At 50.2% G+C, this 17088-nt stretch overlaps 1 protein-coding gene across 1 annotated transcript in view; it reads left to right on the forward strand.

Annotated features, from left to right (window-relative positions):
* LOC130111957 (kinesin-like protein KIF27) overlaps positions 1-9432 on the forward strand; it is a 28611-nt gene extending 19179 nt beyond the window's left edge. The window contains exons 13-14 of the mRNA XM_056279269.1: positions 738-936; positions 8402-9432. Coding sequence (XP_056135244.1) covers positions 738-936; positions 8402-9030 — 828 coding nt within the window. The 3' untranslated portion in view covers positions 9031-9432. The remainder of the gene's footprint in view (positions 1-737; positions 937-8401) is intronic.
* Positions 9433-17088: the final 7656 nt, after the last annotated feature.

Raw genomic sequence — 17088 nt, forward strand, 5'->3', positions numbered from 1 at the left:
CAGAAGAGCTAACATGTCAGGCCAGGACTCCACAGTTTAAACCCATCTACAGGCCAGTCGCCATTCCTTCAAGGATGAGAATGTGCACATCCATGATAGGGAGGAACGCTGGTTTGAACAGGGAGTCAAGGAGGCCATCTATGTGAAGAGGGAACGACCATCCCTGAACTGGGGGGGGGGCAGCTAAGAGTACATCTGTTGCCATCTTACAATGCTGTGATTGCAGCTATTTCCCAATAGTACACATGGCCATTGCAACTCTAATAAATGGTCACAGCAATTTACATATGAAACTGATCATTGTTTTCGGTCGTTATGCCATTGTATTGTTTATAAGGGTGGGGATACCTGCAGTCAGTTTAAACGAAGCGGTCACTTAAGATGAGTGATGAAACATTTCTCTCAATAAACGTTGTGTCCAGATTAACTGATTCACCTTTCTGTGATTTCCTTACCTGGATTATTGAGCATGCATAAAGACATAACGAACTGATGCGCTCTCTTCCCTTCTTCACCTCTACGAACCCACCCACCTTATCTAGTCCTGCTTGCTGTCTTTCCCTCACTCAAGGTCAAGGTCACTCAAGGTTTAGTCAACACTTTGAAGAGAGCTTGCATTTTTTAAGAGATATTGTGTATTAATTTATTGCTTGTCCATTTTTTTACTTGTTTGTTTGGGGGGAGTGAGCTGTCCCCTCCCCCTCTTATCCCTCCACCTCCTTCCTTTTTGCCTCCAGGTGGTGTGTCTCCGCGAGGAGCAGCGTCGTTTGCAACTGTTTTGTGACGATCTGCAGCTCCAAACTGAAGAGCAAGAGGGGGTGGTCGGAGAGATGGAGGCTGCCCTGCAGCGCCTGGCCCTTGATGCAGACCGAAGGCTCACCGAACAGCACCAGAAGCACCAGAACAGCATCCAGCTATTGCTGGAACAATTTAAAGGTGAAGGGGCCAGGGCAAAAAGGACTCTTACAATAAGCATCTCATTTACAGTGTTGGATAAATCTGCTGGTAAAGATTTTCTTTGGTATGGGCGGATAAGATGAACTTATCCTAAAACCAGACTTTTCTACCAAACATAGTTGTGACATAAAGCAACACTAATAAATGGTTGCATCCAGCCATCCATTATCTTTATCACTTTTGTATCACATGACTGTGGTGATACACATGGTGTGAAGTAGGGGTGGGAATCTCTAGGCACCTCACAATTTGATTCCAATTCAGAGGGCTACCATGCGATTATAAACGATTATTGATTTATGTACATGATTTATTTTTTTTCTCACTGTGTGACTACTTGCTACTTTTAAAACATAGCATATTTGTAATGATCCATAATTAAAATAAACACATGAATTTACTTCCATTATCTCTCATTAATACGGTAACAAATAGAAGAGATGTGTCAACTGAAAGGTCACATTTCCCAGCATTGCAAAGAACGAAAACAAACAAAAGTGTGCCTGTAGCAGCATCCTTGTAAATTAACATGGGCTTCAGCAAGACTTCAGCAATCACATGATAACATAAAAATCTGTTCTCAGTCACAATAAATAATAAAGACTTCAACTGAAATCCTCTGTTATGGGCAATGAGCACAGAATCCCTCAGACCAAAAAAAATTTTTTTTGCTGTATATTAAAATAAAAAATGGCTTTCATACAAAAACAACATAGAATTCTTTACCAGCTCTCATACAAAACTAACACTTTCTGTGGAATATTTGGTAAAACAATAAATAATGGAGAAAATACAAATAATAGGCCACAATGAAATCATGGAAATGCATGGAAGTGCAACATAGCAAATGTGCTTAGCAGGTGAATGCTAGAATGTGAAAGTTTTTGTGTAAGATCAGGAGTTGGTCTACATGCTCCGGTGGAAGAGCTGCCAGTCATCGGTAATAAAGTGCGCAGCTACAGTGATGTAATATTCTGTAGCGATGTATGTCAACGCATCGCATGTTATTGCTATCCTACCCGCTTTCCTCAATGATTCCATGACTTTGGTTTTCGTTTCATTGTAGAGTGTGGGTATCGCTGTGTCGGTGAAAAAACGTCGAGATGGAATGTTGTATCTCGGCTCCAAAGTGTGCAGCACAGCACGAAAGCCCTGGTTCTCAATTACTGAGTAGGGGCGCACATCGTTGGCAATAAAAGTTGTGATCGACTTTGTGATTCGCTTCACCCTTTCTGAGTTCGGTGGAAGCTCTGATATCACTTGTTCAATTGGTCTCTGGTTGGCAGCAACTACAACCGGCTGTTTTTCCTCCAACTCCAGGTGGAAACGTGAAATATGGTTTCTCATGTTTGTTGTGTTCCCAAAATATTTTATTTTAGTTAGACACAACTTGCATACAGTGTGGCTCTTGTCTAGGTCCCTTTTCCCTTCAACTTCACAGAAGCCAAAATGCTTCCATACACTGGCTTTTAAGCCAGAGGATGCCAGTCAGATTGTATCCAACTTCGGCTGCTCGTGCTCAGCCATCCTCACCAAAACTGAAAAGTAGCATAGCTTAGAACGTAAACACGACACACGTTTTATGTCTGTTACGTTTCACCATCCAGTTGGTTCAGCGGCAGCCGTAAGGAGCGCACAACCCAGTCAAGAATTGAGCTTTAAATTTCCGATTACTGAGTTTTCTGCATCACGACATAATCTTTTGTGTGAGAATCTCGATGCATCTAAGAATTGATCCCCCACCCCTAAGCGTGAAGATACCCATTCCCCATCTAAATGGAGTCAAGACTTCCTTTTCCCCAACAACTCCCTTCTCTTAACTGACCACTAAATTTTTAATGGAACTTGCTATAAGTCGTGATGGAACCTTTACAGAAAAAAAAAATTAAAATGATCTATACTTGGACTTAAAATTGAATCATTCTCGTCCAGTCCAGTATAAACCATGTTGTGTCTATATGGGGGTGCACATATCTGAAACAGTATGTATGAGAGAATTGTATTGCTTTCTTATCTTGACCATGCAGTGTCTTTGTCCACGTCTGAGTTTTGTCTTCGTTTTGTCTTCGTTTGATGGTTCGGAGACCTGGCGCTGGATCGGCTGGGAAAGCGGGGTAGGCTAAGCTAACTGCTAGCCTATGCAGACCAGCAGTTCCAATAACACCAAGGGCAGTCTGGCGGCAGCCTCACCTGGCGTTAACTGTGGTGGTTTTGATGTCGTCGTGAGGAGTGTGGGGAGGTGTGTCAAGGGTGTCTGGCTGGGAGAGCTGGTGCTGGATTGGCCGGTAGTGCTTGGTCTGCTTCATCCGGTGGGCCTGGGGACCACTATTTCAGTGCTAAATGATGAGAGCCATCATGAGTGCTGACAAAGTATTTTTATCTGGCTCGGATCACAACCACATCCGGGACACAATGCCCCTACAGCGATACACATCCAGCAAAGCATCCATCCATCCAGCCATTATCTGAACCGCTTATCCTGCTCTCCAGCATCATGGAGATGCTGGAGCCTATTCCAGCAGTCATTGGGCAGTAGGCAGGGAGACACCCTGGACAGGCCGCAAGGCCATCACAGGGCCCACACACACACACACATGCACATATTCATACCTAGGGACAATTTTAGTATGGCCAATTCACCTGACTTACATGTCTTTGGACTGTGGGAAGAAACCAGAGCCCCCAGAGGAAACCCACGCAGACATGGGGAGAACATGCAAACTCCACACAGAGGACGGCCCGGGACGACCTACCAAGGTTGGACTACCCCAGAGTTCGAACCCAGGACCTTCTCACTGTGAGGCGACCGCGCTAACCACTGCGCCACCGTGCCGCCTCCGGCAAAGCAGCACCACCTAAATTCCAACAGATGGCAGTAATGTGCCATCTAAGACCCGTAACATATTCCTTTTCTGAAATAAGAAACATCTCATTAAGTTCCAGAACTAAACTATACTATGAATTTGTGTACTTCGTAGTACTTAGCCTTCCATTACTGAACATGACATAAATATTACAATTCAATCTCAAGAATTATACTAACAAAATTACTTCAAAAATGATTATACTGTTGTCAGTATTTAACAAACTTGCACTTTTTTTTTTATGACAACAACAATATTGGTATAACAGTCCGACCCAACTACAAATTAAGCCTAACAGGTGCCCGGGACAGCTGTCCAGAGCGCAACTGCGTAAAGGGCCTTGCCAGGGTATTTGCAGGAGAACAGGCAGGCAGAATGTCAGAACGGCTGAGTGGGGTATGGGGGGGGCAGAGCAGCTTATACTCTGTGACCACTCAGCTCTTCGCCCAGCGCCTCTGGGCTGGCATGGCACACGGAGATGGAGGGGAGGGAGATCACTTTCGAGACCTGCCCTCTGTGACGCAGCTGGTCCAGTACCCTGGTCACCACACGAGGCTCCAGTAGCCTGTAGGCCATAGGCAGTGTGGTCTTCAAATACCTCAACATCAGGCGCTGGGCCGGACTGCTGTCTATACCTTCTGTTGGTGTGTTATGCCACTGCAGGATTGCCTTCCAGGGATCATTGCCATCATGGAGAGCTTTCTTGCATAAGTTCTTGGCTATCTTCACAGCAGCCTCAGCCTTACCATTAGCTTTGGGATGGCATGGTGAGGAGGTGATGTGCTCAAACTCCTAGTCTGCAGCAAACCGCTGGAATTGGTGGAATGAGAACTGGAGCCCATTATCAAAGATGACCCGGCCAGGCTGATCGTAGTGAGCAAACTGAGCCCTGCAGCATTTTATTGTCATCTAAGCTGAGAAGTCTGGAAGAAGGTCAAATCAGAATAATGATCAACTAGCAGGAGGAAATCTTTGCCACCATGCTGGAAGAGGTCTAGGCTTACAATCTGTCAGGGGTGTGTTGGCAGCTCATGTGACACCATTGTCTCCCTCTGCTGCTCAATGGCGTATTCGTTGCAGACAGTGCATTTGCCGATAAAGTCCTTGATTTCGCTCCGCATCCCTGGCCAGTACAGTGTGTCGCATGCTTGCCTGTAACAGGCCTCAGCCCCTATGTGATTAGAGTGCAGTCTTGCCAACATTTTGGGGCAGAGTGATCTAGGAATGATGACTCTTTCAACCTTTGAATAGTACCCCACTTTGAATACTGAGCTCCTCCTTAAATGCCCAATATTCCCTTGCCGCCAGTGGAGTTTCATCTCTGTTCAGGCCAGCCGCTCAGAGTCACAGATTTCACAGCCTGGACTTGCTTGTCATTGTCAGTGTGCTGCCAGACCTGTACGAGTCACCGGTCTGACATTGAGGTAGCCAGCCTGGTTGATGAACTCCACATCCAGCTGCTCTGTCTCTAAACTACAGACAGCATGCTTGTTGTGCATGGGCCCTGCATGTGTGTTTGACACAGTGGCCCTGCTGAGGGTATCACTCACGTGCATCTCTGGCCCTGGCTTATACACCACCCTGACGCTGTAGCTCTGCAGAGCCAGCAGCATGCTCTGGAGACGCTTTGGGGCACTAAGAAGGGGCTTGCTGAATATGGTGATGAGGGGCTTGTGATCGGTCTCTGCTGTAATGCTGTCGCATCCATACAGATAATGGGGAAAATGCTGGCATGCAAACACAATGCTGAGGCACTCCTTTTCGATGTGAGCATAATTCTGCTCTGTTGGTATGAGGACCCTCGAAGAGAATGCAACAGGGTGACCCTCCTGCATCAGGCAGCAGCCCAGGCCATGCTGGATTGAATCACTCTGAATAGTGATGGCCTTTGCCATGTCGTAGTAGCACAACACAGGCGTTGTTGTCACCAGCTGTTTTATCTCTTTCACCACAGCATCATGCTTTGGGAGCAAGTGCCAGACTGTATCCTTGTCCATGGGTCTTCTCAACGGTTCGCACACCTCCGAAAGCCGTGGCAGGAATTTGGCCAGGTAGGTGACAAATCCAACAAACCGCTGCACAGCCTTCACATTTGATGGGGGTGGCATTTCCGCAACCGCTTTCACCTTCTCTGGATCTGCCTTCAAGCCCATGGAAGACAGGATGTGCCCATGGAAGCAGACCTCTGGCGTCTTGAATTGGAGCTTTTTTAAGCTAAGTTGCAGCTTGACCTGCCTGCATTGGTCCATTAGGGCCAGCAGTTTAGTATCATGGTCTCAGTTTGCCTGCTCATCTGTTTCGCCACAGCCCACGATGAGATGTCATTAGCTATGGGCTCCACCCCATTGAGCCTAACCAGCAGCTCATGCTGTTTCTGTTGGTACACTTCTGGGGCCACAGACACACCAAAGGGAAGCTTCAACCAGTGTTTTCGACCCCAGGGCATCCAAAAAGTGGTCAGGTAGCTGCTGGGCTCATCAAGCTTGCATTGAAGGAAGGCGCCCCTGGCATCCACGAGAGTGAAAACCCTTGCTTTAGGGAGCTTGTAGAGTACATCATCTTGCATGGGCATGATGTAATGTGATCGCCTCAGTGCTTGGTTGAGGTGCTTTGGATCAATGCATATCCGCAGCTTGTCAGGTTGCTTAACAATTACCATACTGCTAATCCAGTCTGTTGGCTCTGTAACTGGAGTAATATGGTCCTCCACTTCGGATTGGTCAAGCCGTGCCCTCACTGCTTTCTGCATAGTGACTGGAACATTGTGAGGGGCACTCTGGACTGGCTGAATCGCTGCATCTAACTCAAAATGCATCTCACCTGGCACGGAGTCGACTGGGGCAGTGAAAACATTTTAGTATTTGCTAACCAGCATGTCCTCAGTCAGGGGCCTGGCTTGTCCACCGCATTAAGGTCTGCTGGAATGGTAAAATGCATGAGCCCAAGGTGCTCACAGGTGGACCCTGAGAGTAATGGCTGCTGACTGGCCTCAACTACCTTGAAATCTAGAGTGTATCTGCAGCCGCACACAACACACTCTGTCACAAACAGGCCCGTGGAGGGCATCAACTGGCCTGAGTAGAGTCTGAGTTTGGTGCTGCTTGACACAAGATTGTCTTTAGCTACAATCCGAATTTTGTCCTTGAAACTCATGCACGTGGCTCCTGAATTGAGTTGACATTGCTGCTTCTTGTTGTTCAGTTCAAGAGTGACAAACCACATTTTTCCTTTTCCTCCCACAGCCCCAATACATTCAATGGCATAAACGTCATTTTCGGCGCTGCCGCTGCCCTGGCCTATAATTGAATCGTCCACAGAATGAACTCGTGCCCCTGCTCTCTTGGTTTTGATGCACACTCTTGCAAGATGGTTAGCCGTGCCACAGGCTCTGCACACCTTGCCACACGCTGGGCATTGCTCTTTTTCGCCCTCAACAAACGTCTGCATGTGCCCTCATTTGCAATGCCAAGTACAACTTTGTCCCTAATCAGTTCATCTCTCAGCGCCCCATAACCACATGTAGCAGCCTTTTCCCTAAGGTGAGTGACAAACTGTCAATGGACCCACCATCCTTCTGTTTGCAACAGCCAAAGATTCATAAATCATATTCTTGGTGGGTTTGAAGTATGCATCCAGAATTTTCTTCACATCTTTCTGCTCCTCCTCAGCTAATTCCAGATTGTGCTTGTATACATGCCTGCATTCAGGGCCCATTAGACTCCTCAGAGTAGCCGCTTGGACCTCTGCATGTTTCTCATGCAGTCCCGTTGCTAAACTGTAATCCTCAAAATCTGCCCTGAAGATGCCCCAGTTAGCACTCCAGTCTCCATTAAGTTTCATTTGAGCAGGAGGAGGACTCACGTTCACTGCTGCCACAACTTAACTCTGGTATACTCGCTAACTTGAACGTTACCACACTTAAACTGGTAAGCTAATATTCACGTCTCCTTGGGAGAAAAGGGTAAGCGTCGCTATCATTCACTCACTTCTGACACCATGTTTCGGTGGTAAATGACGAGAGCTGTCATGAGTGCTGACATACTCTTTTTATCTGGCTCAGAGCACAACCACATCCGGGGCACAACGCCCCTATAACGATACACATCCGGCAAAGCAGCACCACCTAAATTCCAACAGATGGCAGTAACGTGCCATCTAAGACCCGTAACAACCACGGCCCCTGCCTGGAGCTGCGCCCGAGGAGGAAACGCCGATGGCGGTCTGACAGGACGCGGAAGCGGGGCGGGCTAAGCTAACCACTAATCCATGCAGACCGACGGTTCCGACAGTCATCCTGGCTGGCGTTCGTTCCCTTAGACAGTGATATTTTTTTTTTGGGATATATGTGTTAGTTTGGTTATGTGTGATCTTGTAGTTCTTGGATGTGTTTTTGTCTTTGTGTTGTACTGCTGTGGGCTGGAGGAAACAGCATTTTGTTTCATTTCATGTACGCAAGTGCAGGAACTTAAATGACAAAGTGTTCCTGATTCCTTCCTGATCTGTACAGAATATGAGCGTTTATGCACATTATATATATATGTGTGTTTGTGTGTGTGTGTGTGTGTGTGTGTGTCTGTCAGAAGGTGCTCCAGGAGAAACAGAGCAAGCTGCCCAGGCCAGACTACAGCAGCTTGAGAAAGACTTGTTTTTCTACAAGAGCTCCAATCGCCAGCTGAAGAAGAAACTTAAAGAGCTGCTCAGTGACCATGTTCCTCCCCCACAACAGCCTGCTGCACAGCCGTCACACAAACAGGCCCAATCTCTGCATAAATACACAAAGGCAAACAGTCACCCACACACTGAGCAGATACGGACAAAAACACACTCTGAGCATACACATACTATGACACACAATCACCAGCCTAAAATTAGTCATGTACAGGTTCACAATGAGCATACACTTCCAGAGAGACATCCAGACCAGCCCTCTTGTCCATCCTCATTTTCTGATCTACAAACACACAAAATAATAAATATACCCCCTCACACCCAGATATGCACACATTCACAATCTCAGGTGATGAATGTACAAGGGCATTGCCACAGTGTGGAAGGCTTGGAGATGACACCAGTCCGTCTGTCCCGCAGAGAGCTGAGACCATTCTCCCCTGCTGGCCTACAGGTTTCTGAATCTGCCACCCGAGGGCACCACTCTGAAGTGGAGACTAGCATAGAATCCCTACTGGAGGATTCCATAGAAATGTCCTGAAATACTGATTGATGATGCAGCAGAAAAAGTATTGGAAATGAAAAGTAAAATTGTGGAGTGTCTCATGTGAAGACGAGACAGTGTTGTCTTAAAAGGTTGCAATGCTGGTTTGGTTTTTGTCTATCTTAACCGATAATTCCAAATTCAGGCTCCAAGCTGTGATAATATTTTCCCCTCAAATATTCTTCTAGCATGGAGGTTGTGAAGTTCATGGACTTGAGTTGTCTTAAATGTACTGCAGTATCAGTAAGATGTTTAAGAAAAAATTAGGAGTGGTTGTTGTCAAATAGACTTTCAAACCTTAATATATCATACACGGTGAGAATTTTTGATTACTAATTTTATATAATTCCTTCTAAAGCAGGTGAATCTTGTATATATTGTTCTGAGTTCTGGACTCACCAATCCATGACAACACTGTCCAAACTTTTTTCTCCCCCTTATGTCCTTAAAAAATGTGTCGAACCGTTGCAAATATAGATTATTCTTTCATGTAAATCAATATGCTGAAAACGATAAGCTGGTCCGTCAGCATGAACTTTTTGTTAGGCGAATCGTAGATAACCGAAACTAGGAGAAGCCGCTACATGCCTTTTTTTGTTTGTTTGTTTTCTAAGTAGAAGAAGAAGATAAAGAAGACTCATATGAGTGAACTAAGACTAACCATAACCCAGCAACAGCTGAAACCTGTGGGATCTAATAATTTGGGATACATGGTTGGCACCACCTTTGTTTTCTCAGAATATATAATGCCTCAACCTTTTTAATACTAATTTCCTGTGGCCCAAGTCCAGCCAGAAGATTGAGAGGGAGACCATCAACTCTGACCTTGTCCTCTTACTAGAAGGTCAAAAGGGAACAGTTGAAAGAAAACTGGAGAACATGGGAGCCATCATTTACAGCTATGGCGTAGAGAGATTTGGAGTGAAGGAGAAGATACCCAGTAGGCAGAAAGACCCTTCAACTCAGCCCAAATCCAGGAGACAGCGGGAAATTGACAGGTTGGTGAAGGAGAGAAGACAACTGAGGAAGCAGTGGAGGAAGGCCACAGAGGGAGAGAGGGTTGGGCTTGACGCACTGCAGGCTGAAATAAAGCAGCATTTGACAAAGCTGCGAAGAGCAGAACACCTCAGACGACAGCATAAGAGGAAAGAACGGGCTAGGACCCGTTTCTACAGCAACCCTTACAGCTTTGTCAAGAGCCTTTTTGACAGCAAGAAAAATGGGAGCCTTGGAGTCCCCATACGAGATCTGGAAGAGCACCTAAAGAAGACCTACTCTGATGTCCGGAGACATGAGCCAGTCACCATCCCGGATGACATGCCACCAATTCACCCACCTGACCACCATATGGACACAAGACCCCCCACATGGAGCGAGGTGGAGAGGACGGTAAAGCAGGCAAGATCGATGTCAGCTCCTGGGCCCAATGGTATCCAGTATAGACTCTATAAGAACACTCCTGGAGTCCTGAAATACCTCTGGAAGCTGATGAAAGTGGCATGGCAGAAAAGAGTCATACCCAGGGCATGGCGAAGAGCAGGAGGCATTCTGATCCCCAAGGAAAAGAACTCTACCTGCATCAGCCAGTTTCGCCAGATCAGCCTTCTTAATGTAGAGGGAAAGATATTTTTTAGTGTGATTGCCCAAAGGCTCTCCACATTCCTGCAAAGAAACAACTTTGTTGATACATCAGTGCAGAAAGCCGGGATCCATGGCTTCTCAGGATGTCTGGAGCATGCTAATATCATCTGGCACCAGATACAAGCTGCCAAGAAAGAACGGAGAGACCTGCACGTGGTTTTCTTAGACCTTGCCAACGCTTTTGGATCAGTTCCTCACAAGATCCTGTGGACGGCGTTTGATTTTTTCCATGTCCCCAAAAATATCACGGAGTTGGTCAAGACCTATTTTCAGGATCTCCAGTTCTGTGCCACAACACAGAACACCACCACCACTTGGCAACATCTGGAAATAGGCATTATGGCGGGCTGCACTATTTCCCCCCTGGCATTCATCATGGCAATGGAGCTCGTCATCCGTGCATCGCGATGGGTGGTGGGAGGCGAAAGGTCCAGGAATGGCCTGCGTCTTCCACCAATCCGGGCGTACATGGATGACTTGACCACCATAGCAACAACAAAACCATGCACCAGGCGCCTGCTGCAGAAACTCCAGGAGAACATCAAGTGGGCACGAATTGAGTTTAAACCAAGCAAATCTCGCAGCATCTCCATTGTCAAAGGCCAACTAGTAGATGAACGGTTCTGCATTAGTGATCAACCAATCCCCACGGTCCGGGAGAAGCCCATCAAGAGCCTCGGACGGTGGTACAATGCAGACCTCAAAGACACCCAGCAACTGGAGCAACTTCGCCAGGATACAATCAGTGGCCTCAGGCAAATCAACAACACTGCACTGCCCGGGAAGTTGAAGCTTTGGTGCTTTCAGTTTGGGCTGCTACCCCGACTCATGTGGCCAATAACTATGTACGAAGTCTCACTATCTCATGCCAATCGCTTGGAGAGGCTAGTGAACTCGCAGGTGAGGAAGTGGCTTGGACTGCCAAGGTGCCTCAGCAGTGTTGGACTCTACGACAATGGAGCCCTCGCACTGCCAATTTCCAGCCTGGTTGAGGAATTCAAATGTGCCAAAGTGAGGCTGGACATGTCCCTCACAGAATCCCGAGACCCAATAGTGAGAGGAGTTGCTCCAACCCTAGCAACAGGGAAGAAATGGACCCCGGCTGCAGCTGTACTGGAGGCGAAATCTGCCCTCCGCCACCGAGACGTAGTAGGCCATGTTCAACAAGGCAGAGGCGGCCTTGGCCTGGGAATAAAAACACCTACCTGGCAAAAGGTGACTACTACCGAACGGCGAACTATGGTGGTTGAGGCGGTCCGCCGACAGGAAGAAGCAGCCAGATGTGCTAAAGCCGTAGCACAAGCCAAACAGGGTCGCTGGATGAGGTGGGAGGGTGTTGAAAAGAGGAAACTCACATGGAGTGAGCTCTGGAGCATGGAATCAAACAGGCTGAGTTTCATCATCAAGGCCACATATGATGTCCTGCCCTCTCCTATAAATCTAAATCTCTGGTTTGGAGAGAATCCATCTTGCTCCCTGTGTACAGCCCCAGCAACCCTCAAGCATATCTTGGTTGGCTGCAAGACCAGCCTTACCCAAGGCAGATACACCTGGCGACACAATCAGGTGCTCAGGTGCTTGGCAGCTGAACTCGATTGCAAGAGGGTTTCCATCAATGCCCAACCCTTCAACAACCAGGAAGGGCCCCGGCGGTTCCCAGCTTTCATTCGAGAGGGGGATAAACTGAAGGCCAACCCTTCACTTCCCAACTTAGGCTCACTAAACTCAGCCAGGGATTGGGAAATGCGAGTGGACTTAGGCCAGAAGCTCATCTTCCCGACAGAGATCGCAACAACCACCTTGCGACCAGACCTCGTCCTCTGGTCCAACGCTAACCAGCTCGCTTACATCATTGAGCTCACAGTCCCCTGGGAGGATGCAGTCGATGAAGCGTACGAGCGTAAGAAGCTGCGGTACGCCAACCTAGCAGCCGAAGCAGACGACAGAGGCTGGAAGGTGAAGGTGCGCCCTGTGGAGGTGGGTTGTAGGGGCTTTGTTGCCAGCTCCACAGCAAAACTCCTGAGGGAACTAGGAGTCAGGGGGCAGGCCCACAGGAGAGTGATCAAAGAGCTAGCCAACACTGCTGAGAGGACTAGCCACTGGATCTGGCTCAAAAGGAGAGACGCCGTCTGGGCTGCCAGGGTGAACAGCTAACCACAGGTCACACACCCAGGACCGATCAACCTGTGGTGGGCCTGCCTCAGCGGAGGGTGTCTTGTGATAAAAGGCCGAAACACCCTGTGATGCTGAGGTACACAACTGATGATGTGTCCTGGTGGTGGCAATGTCACCTTGGCAGACATCTCCAGTTTGATCTCCACTGAATCTGTTGCAGTGCAAACACTAGGGATTTTAACAACCAGTCCTTTTTTTTTAATCAAGGGGGCAGGATAAGGAAAGCCCTCCACTGACCCCCTGTTGGATAAAAGAAACGGTGCCTTGGAAGTAGAAATTCTTTGGTTCTTAACCTTTAATCCTCAGCGTGTAGTGGTTATGGGGCTACATAATTCCCCCTATTGAGCTAGTAGGAACGTTAGTTTACAGCTGCTGTTTCCTCGGTTCGGGTTTACAGTGACACACTTCCGCTGCGCGGGTTTTTTGTTGTTGTGGTAATGGTGGAAGGAATAAATGGTGCACGTTGTGTAGCCGAAAGAGAAAGTTGTCACGACTCCTGCTTGAGCTCCTCTACACTGGTGACCCCGACGTTTGTCTCTTGGTAGTTATCAGAGACAGTCTTTCGAACGAACATGGTTGATGAAATCAACGCGGTTTCTCTCAAATTGCCAGAGTTCTGGGAGTCATCGGCAACGACATGGTTTGCCCAGGCGGAAGCGCACTTTGCTATCCGCAAAATAACGGATGATGCTACTAAATACTACTACGTGGTATCGGCGCTCGGATGTTCGACTGCAACTAGAGTGGTGAGTCTCCTTACAAATCCTCCGGTGGAAGACAAATACAAGGGGCTCAAAGATCACCTCTTGAAGATTTTTGAACTTTCCGACGCCGAGAGGGCCCACCGTCTCTTTTCTCTGCAAGGCTTGGGTGACAGCAAGCCATCCGAGCTCATGGACAAAATGCTGAATCTGCTGGGACCGGCGCACACACCTGATTTCCTCTTTGTACAGCTATTTCTGCGACAACTGCCGGCCTAGGTGCGGACCGCTTTGGCTAACACCACCATTACCGATTGCCGCAAGCTAGCTGAAGAAGCTGACAAGTTCTTCCTGGCCAGCCAACAGCAGCACTGCGCGTCCGCGCTCACCCCTGCCCACCCCCACACGCCACCACCTGGTGACTCCATGGGGGTCAACGCGGCAACCCCCGGTCGGCGACAGGAGCCCGGCCTGGGCTTTTACCATGCAAAGTTCGGGGCCAAGGCGAAAAAGTGCACCTCCCCGTGCAATTTCAGCTCGTCGGGAAACGCCAAGGCCGGCGCTCACTAGTGGCCATGGGCGTCGGCGTGGAGGACAACAGGCTACTTTTCCTGCGAAACTCCATCTCGGGGCGGCGTTTCCTATGCGACACTGGGGCGCAGAGGAGTGTCGTACCTGCATCGAGTGTGGACGCCCTGTCGGGCGCTCACGGCCCTCCCATGGAAGCTGCTAACGGCAGCTCTATCCGTAAGTACGGCACGAGGCACATTGACATGTGTTTTAACGGACAGCGGTTCAGCTGGGATTTTGTCACCGCCGACGTGGCATTTCCCCTCCTTGGTGCAGATTTTCTTTGTGCTCATGGGCTGCTGGTGGACGTCAGGAATCGACGCCTGATTGACGCCGTCACCTTCGCTTCACACGCGTGTGCACTCAGCGATACAGGCTCCGTCAGGCTGTCCAGCATGCTCTCCAATGAGGACGTGTTTCTCCATCTTCTCTCCGAGTTCCCTGACCTCACTCAGCCTACATTCTCGTCATCTACGACCAAACATGGGGTTGAGCACCACATCGTCACCACCGGCCCGCCGGTGCACGCCCGAGCTCTCTGTCGCCAAGGCGGAGTTTGAGAACATGGAGCGCCTCGGCATCATCCGTCGCTCCAGCAGCCCGTGGGCTTCACCCCTCCACATAGTGCCTAAGCCTGGCGGTGGGTGGCGTCCATGTGGTGACTACCGTCGGCTCAATGACGCTACAACACCGGACCGCTACCCGGTCCCTCACATCCAAGATTTCTCCGCCCACCTGGCTGGGAAAGTGATCTTTTCCAAGGTGGACCTCGTCCGTGGATACCACCAGGTGCCCGTCCATCCCGCTGATGTCCCCAAAACGGCTGTGACAACTCCGTTCGGACTGTTCGAGTTCCTGCGCATGCCGTTTGGGCTTAAGAACGCCGTGCAGTCCTTCCAACGCCTCATGGACTCAGTGTTGCGGGACCTGCCTTTCCTCTTTGTGTAGCTGGATGACATCCTGGTCGCTAGCACCTCCGTGTCCGAGCACTTGTCCCACCTCAGAGCCATTTTCGAGAGACTCAGCCTGCACGGGTTGATAGTTAACCCGGCCAATGCCAGTTTGGTCTGAGCACCATTGACTTCCTGGGCCACCGGGTCACCAAGAACGGGGCGGCCCCCCTTCCATCTAAGGTGGAGGCCGTCGCAGACTTTCCACGCCCACACACGGCCCAGTCCCTCCGGGAGTTCATTGGCATGGTGTCCTTCTACCACCGGTTCATCCCCCGGGCTGCCGATCTCCTCCGCCCCCTATATGAGGCTCTGAAGGGCACAGCCCCCAAACACGCTGTGGACTGGTCTGCAGAGAGGGCCATGGCTTTTAAGGATGTGAAGGCCGCCCTGGCTGATGCGGCGATGCTGGCACACCCTGTGTCTGGAGCGCCCATCGCCATCACGACGGATGCTTTGGACTACGCTGTCGGCGCGGTTTACGAGCAGTGGGTGAGCGGTGGGTGGCAGCCGCTTGCCTTCTTCAGCCGGCAGTTGAACCTGAGAGAGCGCAAATACAGCACCTTTGATCGTGAGCTGCTTGGCCCTTTCTTCGCTGTTAGGCACTTTCGTTTCCTACTGGAGGGCCGTCAGTTCACGGCTTTCGTCGATCACAAACCGCTGGTGTTCGCGATGGCCAAGGTGGTAGAGCTGTGGTCAGCCCGCCAGCAGCGACAGTTGGCCTACATCTCAGAGTTTACCACCAACGTGAGGCTTGTCGCTGGGAAGTCCAACCCGGTCGCTGACTGTCTCTCCCGGGCCATCACTGGTGCCGCCCATTTGGGACTCGACTACAGCCAGATGGCGGCTGACCAGGCCGCCGACCCAGGAGTGCAGGCATGCAGGACCGCCGACACAGGGCTGCAGTTGGAGGATGTGGCTTTCGACGACGCCGGCGCCACGCTCCTGTGCGACGTCTCTACGGGTCAGCCCCGACCAGTCGTTCCGACTGCTTGGAGGTGACGGGTCTTCGACGCAGTCCATGGGCTGTCACCCTGGCAGAAAGCCTTCACAGAGGTTGGTGGCGGCAAAGTTTGTCTGGCATGGACTCAAAAAGGATGTGAGGGACTGGGCTGACACCTGTGTGGAGTGACAACACTCCAAAGTGCTCCGGCATGTCAAAGCGCCCGATACCTTTCACGGTACCTGAGAGGAGGTTCGACCACGTGAATGTGGACCTGGTAGGCCCCCTACCCCCCTCCCGTGGTTTCACATACCTGCTCACCATGGTCGACAGGACCACGCGATGGCCAGAGGCCGTCCCGCTTTCGTCCACGACAGCGCCTGAGGTTGCCCGAGCGTTCATCGGAACCTGGGTCGCCCGCTTTGGCACCCCATCTGACCTCTCCTCGGACAGAGGGCCGCAATTCAATTTTTAGGGGTGAGGCTCCATCGCACCACAGCATAACACCCTCAGGCGAATGGATTGGTCGAGAGGTTCCATCGCTCGATGAAGGCCGCATTGCGGGCTACCCTCACGGACGACCGCTGGGTCGACAAACTGCCTTGGGTCATGCTTGGGCTCAGGACGGCTCCCAAGGAGGACCTCCAGTCCTCATCCGCCGAACTGGTCTACGGACAGCCACTTCGGGTCCCGGGGGATTTCCTTCCCGACGCCACAGCTCCCTGGTCCGCCAGATGCCAACGGACTGCGCTGCAGGAGGAAGCCAGGGCTTTTGCACCGGTCCCCACTTCTCAGCATGGCGGCTCTCAGTCCTATGTCCCCACGGAGCTGCGGTCGGCGGAGTATGCTTTCATCCGTCACGACGCGCACCGCGGTCCCCTGCAGCCACCCTACGACGGCCCATTTCGGGTACGGGACACTGGAGATAAGCACTTTGTGGTGGAGTTTGGCAGCAGGCTGGAGCGGGTTTCTGTGGACCGCCTCAAGCCTGCTCACCTGGACTTAGACCGCCCTGTTGGTCTTGCCCTGCCCCCACGGCGGGGGCGCCCCCCGGCGAGCCGCCCCCTGCTTCCCC

The sequence above is a fragment of the Lampris incognitus genome, chromosome 1, assembly GCF_029633865.1.
Source record: "Lampris incognitus isolate fLamInc1 chromosome 1, fLamInc1.hap2, whole genome shotgun sequence".
NCBI classification, from domain to species: domain Eukaryota; kingdom Metazoa; phylum Chordata; class Actinopteri; order Lampriformes; family Lampridae; genus Lampris; species Lampris incognitus.